We start from the raw sequence: 13,192 nt of genomic DNA, 5'->3' as shown, positions 1-13,192 counted from the left end.
TCTCTACAGTCTGTTAGACTCTAGATACGGTCCTATAGTCCATGATACAGACCTCTCTACAGTCTGTTAGACTCTAGATACGGTCCTATAGTCCATGATACAGACCTCTCTACAGTCTGTTAGACTCTAGATACGGTCCTATGGTCCATGATACAGACCTCTCTACAGTCTGTTAGACTCTAGATACGGTCCTATAGTCCATGATACAGACCTCTCTACAGTCTGTTAGACTCTAGATACGGTCCTATGGTCCATGATACAGACCTCTCTACAGTCTGTTAGACTCTAGATACGGTCCTATGGTCCATGATACAGACCTCTCTACAGTCTGTTAGACTCTAGATACGGTCCTATAGTCCATGATACAGACCTCTCTACAGTCTGTTAGACTCTAGATACGGTACTATAGTCCATGATACAGACCTCTCTACAGTCTGTTAGACTCTAGATACGGTACTATAGTCCATGATACAGACCTCTCTACAGTCTGTTAGACTCTAGATAGTCTGTTAGACTCTAGATACGTTACTATAGTCCATGATACAGACCTCTCTACAGTCTGTTAGACTCCAGATAGTCTGTTAGACTCTAGGTACGGTCCTATGGTCCATGATACAGACCTCTCTACAGTCTGTTAGACTCTAGATACTGTCCTATGGTCCATGATACAGACCTCTCTACAGTCTGTTAGACTCCAGATAGTCTGTTAGACTCTAGGTACGGTACTATAGTCCATGATACAGACCTCTACAGTCTGTTAGACTCTAGATACGGTACTATAGTGCATGATACAGACCTCTCTACAGTCTGTTAGACTCCAGATAGTCTGTTAGACTCTAGATACGGTACTATAGTCCATGATACAGACCTCTCTACAGTCTGTTAGACTCTAGATACGGTACTATAGTCCATGATACAGACCTCTCTACAGTCTGTTAGACTCTAGATACGGTACTATAGTCCATGATACAGACCTCTCTACAGTCTGTTAGACTCTAGATACGGTCCTATGGTCCATGATACAGACCTCTCTACAGTCTGTTAGACTCTAGATAGTCTGTTAGACTCTAGATACGGTACTATAGTCCATGATACAGACCTCTCTACAGTCTGTTAGACTCTAGATACGGTACTATAGTCCATGATACAGACCTCTCCACAGTCTGTTAGACTCTAGATAGTCTGTTAGAGGGACAGTGATTGTCCTCAGGAAGACAGAATAACAGTTTAAATTACATTTTCCAATTTTGCCGTCAAGGCCCTTTTTTTGCCATCAACTCTGTCCCATAATGCTTTTCTCTTTATTCCATTATACCTCTCTACTCGCCCCTCTCTGTTCTCTCCTTTCCTCTCTTCTGTGGCTGTGTCCCATAATGCTTTTCTCTTTATTCCATTATACCTCTCTACTCGCCCCTCTCTGTCCTCTCCTTTCCTCTCTTCTGTGGCTGTGTCCCATAATGCTTTTCTCTTTATTCCATTATACCTCTCTACTCGCCCCTCTCTGTCCTCTCCTTTCCTCTCTTCTGTGGCTGTGTCCCATAATGCTTTTCATAATGCTCTTTATTCCATTATACCTCTCTACTCGCCCCTCTCTGTCCTCTCCTTTCCTCTCTTCTGTGGCTGTGTCCCATAATGCTTTTCTCTTTATTCCATTATACCTCTCTACTCGCCCCTCTCTGTCCTCTCCTTTCCTCTCTTCTGTGGCTGTGTCCCATAATGCTTTTCTCTTTATTCCATAATAACTCTCTACTCGCCCCTCTCTGTCCTCTCCTTTCCTCTCTTCTGTGGCTGTGTCCCATAATGCTTTTCTCTTTATTCCATAATAACTCTCTACTCACCCCTCTCTGTCCTCTCCTTTCCTCTCTTCTGTGGCTGTGTCCCATAATGCTTTTCTCTTTATTCCATAATAACTCTCTACTCACCCCTCTCTGTCCTCTCCTTTCCTCTCTTCTGTGGCTGTGTCCCATAATGCTTTTCTCTTTATTCCATAATACCTCTCTACTCACCCCTCTCTGTCCTCTCCTTTCCTCTCTTCTGTGGCTGTGTCCCATAATGCTTTTCTCTTTATTCCATAATAACTCTCTACTCGCCCCTCTCTATCCTCTCCTTTCCTCTCGTCTGTGGCTGTGTCCCATAATGCTTTTCTCTTTATTCCATAATAACTCTCTACTCGCCCCTCTCTATCCTCTCCTTTCCTCTCTTCTGTGGCTGTGTCCCATAATGCTTTTCTCTTTATTCCATAATAACTCTCTACTTGCCCCTCTCTGTCCTCTCCTTTCCTCTCTTCTGTGGCTGTGTCCCATAATGCTTTTCTCTTTATTCCATAATAACTCTCTACTCGCCCCTCTCTGTCCTCTCCTTTCCTCTCTTCTGTGGCTGTGTCCCATAATGCTTTTCTCTTTATTCCATAATAACTCTCTACTCGCCCCTCTCTGTCCTCTCCTTTCCTCTCTTCTGTGGCTGTGTCCCATAATGCTTTTCTCTTTATTCCATTATACCTCTCTACTCGCCCCTCTCTGTCCTCTCCTTTCCTCTCTTCTGTGGCTGTGTCCCATAATGCTTTTCTCTTTATTCCATTATACCTCTCTACTCGCCCCTCTCTGTCCTCTCCTTTCCTCTCTTCTGTGGCTGTGTCCCATATGCTCAGCTGTCTCGGAGCAGGTGACAAACTGCAGGTGGACCCCACACCTCCGCTCCAGACCAGCCCCCATCCAGCAGACCAGAGGGCGGCCAGGAAAGGAAGATTTCTCTCATGTTGGAATGGTGACAGGCAGTAGATCCTGGGTTCTCTCATAGTGGCAAAACATTTATTGGGCCTTTAGCCTGATATCTATCTGTTTTTTTACATTTATTTATAGAGTGACTTAAACTAGCACTTACTCTCTCAAATAACATCAAAACATGTTTAGTGCAGGCTCAAATGAATGAAGTGTGAAGGGGGTTTATTATGTGTAATGAATAAAGGTTTTAAACTGTTTATCAACCTCCCTCTCAGTTATTAAGATGGTCTGTCTTGGAACCCACTTATATGGACGTGATATGAATTGTCTGAGGGTATCGGTGACATTTCAGAATGCATTGAAAACAAGTGACTGTCGATATTGGCATTTCACTGAGCTTATGCATGTTTATGATATCCTGGTACATTTCACTGAGTTTATGCATGTTTATGATACCCTGTTACATTTCACTGAGCTTATGCATGTTTATGATATCCTGGTACATTTCACTGAGCTTATGCATGTTTATGATATCCTGGTACATTTCACTGAGTTTATGCATGTTTATGATATCCTGGTACATTTCACTGAGTTTATGCATGTTTATGATATCCTGGTACATTTCACTGAGCTTATGCATGTTTATGATATCCTGGTACATTTCACTGAGCTTATGCATGTTTATGATACCCTGTTACATTTCACTGAGTTTATGCATGTTTATGATACCCTGGTACATTTCACTGAGCTTATGCATGTTTATGATATCCTGGTACATTTCACTGAGTTTATGCATGTTTATGATATCCTGGTACATTTCACTGAGTTTATGCATGTTTATGATATCCTGGTACATTTCACTGAGCTTATGCATGTTTATGATATCCTGGTACATTTCACTGAGCTTATGCATGTTTATGATATCCTGGTACATTTCACTGAGTTTATGCATGTTTATGATATCCTGGTACATTTCACTGAGTTTATGCATGTTTATGATATCCTGGTACATTTCACTGAGCTTATGCATGTTTATGATATCCTGGTACATTTCACTGAGTTTATGCATGTTTATGATATCCTGGTACATTTCACTGAGCTTATGCATGTTTATGATATCCTGTACATTTCACTGAGCTTATGCATGTTTATGATATCCTGGTACATTTCACTGAGCTTATGCATGTTTATGATATCCTGGTACATTTCACTGAGCTTATGCATGTTTATGATATCCTGGTACATTTCACTGAGCTTATGCATGTTTATGATATCCTGGTACATTTCACTGAGCTTATGCATGTTTATGATATCCTGGTACATTTCACTGAGCTTATGCATGTTTATGATATCCTGGTACATTTCACTGAGTTTATGCATGTTTATGATATCCTGGTACATTTCACTGAGCTTATGCATGTTTATGATATCCTGGTACATTTCACTGAGTTTATGCATGTTTATGATATCCTGGTACATTTCACTGAGCTTATGCATGTTTATGATATCCTGGTACATTTCACTGAGCTTATGCATGTTTATGATATCCTGTTACAATTGTAATTTAACAGTGGGAAAATGTCTGGGAAAAATAGTTTTTAGATTACTTTTGTTCGATGCAGAGTTTATGAGAAATGTTATGCCCGAGGGGTCAGTGTGTGAAATTGTAAAAGCCAAAGCCTCTGCTGGGTGTGGGGGTATTGTAAACCAGTCCTGATCTCTCTGTGTGTGGGGGTATTGTAAAACAGTCCTGATCTCTCTGTGTGTGGGGGTATTGTAAACCAGTCCTGATCTCTCTGAGTGTGGGGGTATTGTAAAACAGTCCTGATCTGTGTGTGTAGTTCTGATCAGTGTGTGTGTGTGGGTATTGTAAAACAGTCCTGATCTGTGTGTGTAGTTCTGATCAGTGTGTGTGTGGGGGTATTGTAAAACAGTCATCTGATGTGTGTTGTGTGTGTGTGTGGGGGGGGGGGGGTATTGTAAAAGTATCCTGATCAGTGTGTGTGTGTGGGTATTGTAAAACAGGCCTGATCTGTGTGTGTGTAGTTCTGATCAGTGTGTGTGTGGGGGGGTATTGTAAAACAGTCATGTGATGTGTGTTTGTGTGTTTGTGTGTGTGTGCAACGGCTTTCGTCTGGTGGAAGAGAAGCGGACCAAAATGCAGAGTGGTATCTTTGAGACATGTTTAACGACGAATGAAAAAATTAACAATACTTAAACATACAAAACAACAAACGGAACGTGAAAACCTAAACAGCCTATCTGGTGAACATAAATACAGAGACAGGAACAATCACCCACGAAATACTCAAAGAATATGGCTGCCTAAATATGGTTCCCAATCAGAGACAACGATAATCACCTGACTCTGATTGAGAACCGCCTCAGGCAGCCATAGACTATGCTATACACCCCCAAGACGAAACACACCACAATAAACCCATGTCACACCCTGGCCTGACCAAATACATGAAGACAAACACAATATAAAGAGACCAGGGCGTGACAGTGTACATGTGTGTGTGGGGGAGGGGGGGGGGGGGTATTGTAAAACAGTCCTGATCTGTGTGTGTGGGTATTGTAAAACAGTCCTGATCTGTGTGTGTTTGTATTGTAAAACAGTCCTGATCTGTGTGTGTGGGTATTGTAAAACAGTCCTGATCTGTGTGTGGGGGTATTGTAAAACAGTCCTGATCTTTGTGTGGGTATTGTAAAACAGTCCTGATCTGTGTGTGTGGGTATTGTAAAACAGTCCTGATCTGTGTGTGTGGGGGTATTGTAAAACAGTCCTGATCTGTGTGTGTGGGTATTGTAAAACAGTCCTGATCTGTGTGTGTGGGTATTGTAAAACAGTCCTGATCTGTGTGTGTGGGTATTGTAAAACAGTCCTGATCTGTGTGTGTGGGTATTGTAAAACAGTCCTGATCTGTGTGTGGGTATTGTAAAACAGTCCTGATCTGTGTGTGTGGGTATTGTAAAACAGTCCTGATCTGTGTGTGTGGGTATTGTAAAACAGTCCTGATCTGTGTGTGTGGGTATTGCGTAGAACTACCTGGTGTTAAAACAAATCAAATGGTCTGTGTCAGTTTAAAAGTGTGGTACAAGGCAGTTCTAGTAGATAGGATACTTGTCTGTGGGAGACATGATGATCTTAACACTGATTTTCAAGATTTGAGTATTAAAAAGTATGTGTGTGTGTGTGTGTGTGTGTGTGTGTGTGTGTGTGTGTGTGTGTGTGTGTGTGTGTGTGTGTGTGTGTGTGTGTGTGTGTGTGTGTGTGTGTGTGTGTGTGTGTGTGTGTGTGTGTGTGTGTGTGTGTGTGTGTGTGCATTAGCTGGATGCACCCACCTTGCCAGGTGAAACATACAGCAGGTGATGTGACAGGCTTGTAAATCTATAAAAGAACCCCCCAGACAGATGTGTAGAGGATGTTTGGGGACGTGCTGAGAATGGAGAGGAGGGGGGGACTAGTGCCAGCCTCACAGCCGGACGGCCATTTTAGAGCTGTTATCACTGCCAGCTTGTTTGTGACACCTGAACCAGATGTCTCTCTCTGTGACATTAGTACTTTAAAACAATTTGAGGTAAAAAATAAAATAAATAAATACAGGTTTAATAAGATTCTTTTTATAATAGACATCAATATGTTTTTAATGCATGTACATGATTCAGAGGACATTTCATACAATTTCAGCCCTTTGGTCACGTTAGCTTCAATCTAGTATACACACTAGGTAATTCAACTGTGAATTACAGTGTGAATGAATGTGCTTTAAGACTGAAATGTGTCTGACACTGTTCGTCTTCAATGCTTTCTAAATGAGGTGGGGAAGCATCAACATTTCTATTCAGGGGATGAAAGGGGTTTTAGATTCTCAATGGCTCCTGCAGTGTAAGGATTCTGATTGCTATTCTCTCTCTTCAAATAACTCATTTCTGAATCACAGGCAAAATGGAAAAAGTGTTTGAATGGTTTTGCTCTAAATGGAAATAAAATGACACACTCTCACTCTGAAACTTTGTGCAACTTTAAATGGACCCCTCCATGGTTTAAGTATCCAGCATTGACCCCTCCATGGTTTAAGTAGCCAGCATTGACCCCTCCATGGTTTAAGTAGCCAGCATTGACCCTCCATGGTTTAAGTAGCCAGCATTGACCCTCCATGGTTTAAGTAGCCAGCATTGACCCCTCCATGGTTTAAGTAGCCAGCATTGACCCCTCCATGGTTTAAGTAGCCAGCATTGACCCCTCCATGGTTTAAGTAGCCAGCATTGACCCCTCCATGGTTTAAGTAGCCAGCATTGACCCCTCCATGGCTTAAGTAGCCAGCATTGACCCCTCCATGGCTTAAGTAGCCAGCATTGACCCCTCCATGGCTTAAGTAGCCAGCATTGACCCCTCCATGGTTTAAGTAGCCAGCATTGACCCCTCCATGGCTTAAGTAGCCAGCATTGACCCCTCCATGGTTTAAGTAGCCAGCATTGACCCCTCCATGGCTTAAGTAGCCAGCATTGACCCCTCCATGGTTTAAGTAGCCAGCATTGACCCCTCCATGGTTTATGTAGCCAGCATTGACCCCTCCATGGCTTAAGTATCCAGCATTGACCCCTCCATGGTTTAAGTATCCAGCATTGACCCCTCCATGGCTTAAGTAGCCAGCATTGACCCCTCCATGGCTTAAGTAGCCAGCATTGACCCCTCCATGGTTTAAGTAGCCAGCATTGACCCCTCCATGGTTTAAGTATCCAGCATTGACCCCTCCATGGTTTAAGTAGCCAGCATTGACCCCTCCATGGCTTAAGTAGCCAGCATTGACCCCTCCATGGTTTAAGTAGCCAGCATTGACCCCTCCATGGTTTAAGTAGCCAGCATTGACCCCTCCATGGTTTAAGTAGCCAGCATTGACCCCTCCATGGTTTAAGTAGCCAGCATTGACCCCTCCATGGTTTAAGTAGCCAGCATTGACCCCTCCATGGTTTAAGTAGCCAGCATTGACCCCTCCATGGTTTAAGTAGCCAGCATTGACCCCTCCATGGTTTAAGTAGCCAGCATTGGCCCCTCCATGGTTTAAGTAGCCAGCATTGACCCCTCCATGGTTTAAGTAGCCAGCATTGACCCCTCCATGGTTTAAGTAGCCAGCATTGACCCCTCCATGGTTTAAGTAGCCAGCATTGACCCCTCCATGGTTTAAGTAGCCAGCATTGACCCCTCCATGGTTTAAGTAGCCAGCATTGACCCCTCCATGGTTTAAGTAGCCAGCATTGGCCCCTCCATGGTTTAAATAGCCAGCATTGACCCCTCCATGGTTTAAGTAGCCAGCATTGACCCCTCCATGGTTTAAGTAGCCAGCATTGACCCCTCCATGGTTTAAGTAGCCAGCATTGACCCCTCCATGGTTTAAGTATCCAGCATTGACCCCTCCATGGTTTAAGTAGCCAGCATTGACCCCTCCATGGCTTAAGTAGCCAGCATTGACCCCTCCATGGTTTAAGTAGCCAGCATTGACCCCTCCATGGTTTAAGTAGCCAGCATTGACCCCTCCATGGTTTAAGTAGCCAGCATTGACCCCTTGCTTCCCTTTTCGCTCTATTCCAGATGAGACGAACTACGACTCCTCTGGTTCTTCTGATGTACCCAATGACACAACAGCCTCCGCCCATCCCATTCACCCATTGGCCGGCTTACTGTTGGTGGATGAGGAGCCTTTATCAGTCGTCCAACCAGATGGCAGGGCTGTGTCAGAGGGGGTGGGCCTGAGAGAGCAGCCTGCCTTCTCCTCCATACTGACCCTGCTGGCGGACAAACACCCACTGAGCTTGGTCCGATCCAAGGCCTCGCCAACCATCACCAAGGACAACAACCAAACCAGCCTGTGGCCTTTTGTTGCTCCCTTCTCTTCTTCTTCTTCTGTGGAGCCGAGCAGAGACCTGTCTGACAGCTCAGGTTTGACTCCCAGCATGCTTCACCAGACCAAGGCGTCATCAATGTCAGTGTCATCAGTGGCGTCCTTCATGACTGGGGATTGGAGGGCAGTGTCATCATCAGCACATACATTGTTCTCATCATCAACAATATTATCATCACCATCATCAGCAGCAATGTTATCACTATCATCATCACCACCATTATCATCATTAGCAATGTCATCGCCATCAGCATCATCACCACCATCAGCAGCAGCAATATCATCATCATCACCACCATCATCATCATCACCAGCATCATCACTATCACCAGCATCCTCATCTGAATGGTTAATAACAACAGCCTTTGCTTTATCCTATGACATCTCAAGCCCGTCTAACCCTGTCAGTGTGACACAAACTGCCTCATCAGTGTCATCTGTATTTCCTCTGAATCAAACATCATTGAATCATCCAACCCAATCCAGCATTAGTTTAGATGTAGATATATTTACAGTCACAAAGAGCTTACCACTTCCCCTCTCTGACTCCACTCACCAATCACTGACTGGAGGAGTGACCACAGAGACCAGTGGCACCAAATCACAAGTCAGGACTCAGGACTCTGCAGCTCCAGCATCGCTTCAATCCCATGGTTTGTATGGAACACAAAGGACAACATCGTCAAACAAAATAGACGCCAGCCCTTTCACAACATGGAAACCAGCAAAGACAGGACCAAACCACACCACCTCTACTAGTGTTACCTCTGGAAACGTCCCTTTCAACGTTTCAGCCAGAACCATCCGATCATCAGACAGCCGCCGGACCAGGACTGTTTTCACTAACAACAGAGAGACAAGCTCTCTACTTCTCTCCTCTCGTGTCCAGGACAGTCAAGCTAATCAAAGCCAACAGGGCGTATTACAAACTGTCCGCTCAGCATTGCTGTCACCTCCACCTACTCCCCCACAAGGATATTTAGTTCCTAGTCTCATCACAGGGGAATATATCAGTGCAACACCAAACAGGGCGAAAAGAGATAAGACATGGACAGGTAGTCAGACGGCTTTTATAAGAAGCACCTGGCCTGCAGCAGTTACCTCAGTGTCTTCTCATGCTGTAGATTCAAGTGTGTCGCTGGCTGTGACGACCAGAAGATCGACAACATATTTCCCTATCTCATCGAACACCTTACCAACCTTGTCAGATACCGGCTCTCCCCGCTCAGACACCACAGTGGCTAAGTTAACAGGCTCTTACTGGAGCACAGCATCTCCTCAGAGCTCAACATATCCCAGTGATTTAGTAACAGCCACAGGGCACACCAGCCCAAGCGCTCCTGACCCCAATAGGAATAATGATGAGGGAGGAAGAGCAGAGGGGGAAGTCAGCTTGGATTCAACTGCTCAGACAAGAAGTCACCCCCTCAGTGACTCCATTCTCAGCTCTGTATCTGGAACACTGAGTGACTCCACTCTCAGCTCTGTATCTGGAACACTGAGTGACTCCACTCTCAGCTCTGTATCTGGAACACTGAGTGACTCCACTCTCAGTTCTGTATCTGGAACACTGAGTGACTCCAGATCTGTATCTGGAACACAGCTCAGTTCTGTATCTGGAACACTGAGTGACTCCACTCTCAGTTCTGTATCTGGAACACTGAGTGACTCCACTCTCAGTTCTGTATCTGGAACACTGAGTGACTCCACTCTCAGCTCTGTATCTGGAACACTGAGTGACTCCACTCTCAGCTCTGTATCTGGAACACTGAGTGACTCGCCCATGTCTGCTAGTAGCGTAACCCTTGGAGACGCAGGATTGACCCCTCTAACCTCGCTGACTCCTTCTTTGAATTCTGACACGGGCCTGATGTCACTTCCTGTCACTGATCCATCAACTTTAGCTCAGCACCTGACACGGGCGTTAACCTCTCCCACCCTGCATGCTAGTCCCTCAACAGTACCCCAGGATCCCCAATACACCCTCTCCATCATCCTGACCACCAAGCACCCTTACTTTAACCCAACTGTCTCTAGTCTCCACAGAACTGATGATGCACCGACCCAGTCTGGCTCTAGAGGAACCACATCTACACACAGACCTGTAGTGCTGTTAGCGACGCCTCGCAGTACCTCACCGTCAGCGACCCAGTTTCAAACAAGGCCATTGTATATTTCTGTTAGCACAGGGTCTGAGGTAGGCTCCCCTGATATGACCCCTGAAATGTCCCCTGTAAATTCCTCTGAAACGTCCCCTGAAATGTCCCTTGTAACGTCCCCTGATACAGCAGAGAGAGCCTCAACATGGACCTCACTGTTTGTCGGCTCACCCGATCCTACTGCGACAGGTGAGACAGATCACACTTTTCAAACACACTCCACAGCCCAGGTCCACTCCACATCCCAGGTCCACTCCACAGCCCAGGTCCACTCCACAGCCCAGGTCCACTCCACAGCCCAGGTCCACTCCACATCCCAGGTCCACTCCACAGCCCAGGTCCACTCCACAGCCCAGGTCCACTCCACATCCCAGGTCCACTCCACAGCCCAGGTCCACTCCACAGCCCAGGTCCACTCCACAGCCCAGGTCCACTCCACAGCCCAGGTCCACTCCACAGCCCAGGTCCACTCCACAGCCCAGGTCCACTCCACAGCCCAGGTCCACTCCACAGCCCAGGTCCACTCCACAGCCCAGGTCCACTCCAGTTCACCTGAACATCTGACACCACTTGATGCTTCTGCTGATATTACACACACGCCTGCTGAGAACACAGAGACTGGCTCAGTTTGGCCCCTTTCTGCTATAATTGAGGATTCCTCCACTTACATCACGGACCTAAGTGTTGATGTTTATAAGGGAACACCCCCATTAATGAGTTCTCCAACACCCTCCTCTTATGTTACAGAGGACTCCTTGATTTCCAGAGGGACTGACTCTGAAGGTTCTCCTTATCTACGCCCCACTGATATCTCTGCATATGTTAACACCGCAGAGGCTGTTCTGACTCCTCTTAAACTTGTCTCCCACAGAACGAAAAGCACAATAAGGGGAAAAGATGTTCTCTCTACAATGTCAGAAAGTCCCACCGTCATGAGGGAATACCCTACTCCGTCACAGACACCATTAATAAATGAGCATAGTTCTCTTTCTCATTCTGATACAGACAGGAAAATGGGCGTGTCCTCAACAACATGGTCTACATATTTTAATACCATATTCTCTGATACAGGAGGACTTTCCACTAAAAGCCTGGGACTCAATGGACGTAGTAGGTATCTTTCTCTACCATCTGTCTCCTCTCACTCACCTGATAGAGCGTTCTCCCCTGGTGCAGCTACACTGATGTCAAATGGGAGAGAGGATACTTTTGTTGGACACACATCTGTCACATATTCTAAAGTGACACCATTACCCAAGCCCTGGAGTTTGACACCAGCCAATCTGATGGCTTCTATATCCTCCACTACACAGAAGAGAACAACGGAGAACAACACTCCTCTGTTAGAGGGGGTAACATCAGCATTATCAGTGTCCATGCCAGAGAACAACACTCCCCTGTTAGAGGGGGTAACATCAACATTATCAGTGTCCATGCCAGAGGACAACACTCCCCTGTTAGAGAGGGTAACATCAGCATTATCAGTGTCCATGCCAGAGAACAACACTCCCCTGTTAGAGGGGGTAACATCAGCATTATCAGTGTCCATGCCAGAGAACAACAGTCCCCTGTTAGAGGGGGTAACATCAGCATTATCAGTGTCCATGCCAGAGAACAACACTCCCCTGTTAGAGGGGGTAACCATTATCAGTGTTGCCAGAGAACAACACTCCCCTGTTAGGGGGTAACATCAGCATTATCAGAACAACACTCCCCTGTTAGAGAGGGTAACATCAGCATTATCAGTGTCCATGCCAGAGAACAACACTCCCCTGTTAGAGGGGGTAACATCAGCATTATCAGTGTCCATGCCAGAGAACAACACTCCCCTGTTAGAGGGGGTAACATCAGCATTATCAGTGTCCATGCCAGAGAACAACAGTCCCCTGTTAGAGGGGGTAACATCAACATTATCAGTGTCCATGCCAGAGAACAACAGTCCCCTGTTAGAGGGGGTAACATCAACATTATCAGTGTCCATGCCAGAGAACAACAGTCCCCTGTTAGAGGGGGTAACATCAGCATTATCAGTGTCCATGCCAGAGAACAACAGTCCCCTGTTAGAGGGGGTAACATCAGCATTATCAGTGTCCATGCCAGAGAACAACAGTCCCCTGTTAGAGGGGGTAACATCAGCATTATCAGTGTCCATGCCAGAGAACAACAGTCCCCTGTTAGAGGGGGTAACATCAGCATTATCAGTGTCCATGCCAGTCTCTACCACAACTGATAACTCTGTGACTATTTCAGCCATCATCTACCTCTCATCTGCCCATCATAACAAGTATACAGCGTCTGAGATGAATGTAAGTGTTAGCACTTCGGAGTCTGTCACTATTTCAGTTCTGAATACCCCTGCACCCCATGAACATGTCATTATGGATACGGGACATACTAACTCAACAAT

At 45.6% G+C, this 13,192-nt stretch overlaps 1 protein-coding gene across 1 annotated transcript in view; it reads left to right on the top strand.

Moving 5' to 3' along the window:
• Positions 1 to 13,192, top strand: part of LOC135552600 (mucin-5AC-like) — an 81,570-nt gene that overhangs the window by 52,931 nt on the left and 15,447 nt on the right. Inside the window, exon 2 of the mRNA XM_064984318.1 lies at positions 8,317 to 8,664. Coding sequence (XP_064840390.1) covers positions 8,317 to 8,664 — 348 coding nt within the window. The remainder of the gene's footprint in view (positions 1 to 8,316; positions 8,665 to 13,192) is intronic.

The sequence above is a fragment of the Oncorhynchus masou genome, chromosome 2 (genome assembly GCF_036934945.1).
Source record: "Oncorhynchus masou masou isolate Uvic2021 chromosome 2, UVic_Omas_1.1, whole genome shotgun sequence".
In the NCBI taxonomy this organism is placed as follows: domain Eukaryota; kingdom Metazoa; phylum Chordata; class Actinopteri; order Salmoniformes; family Salmonidae; genus Oncorhynchus; species Oncorhynchus masou.
The sequence above is the reverse complement of the archived record's forward strand: the minus strand, read 5'-3'. Positions and strand labels throughout refer to the sequence as shown.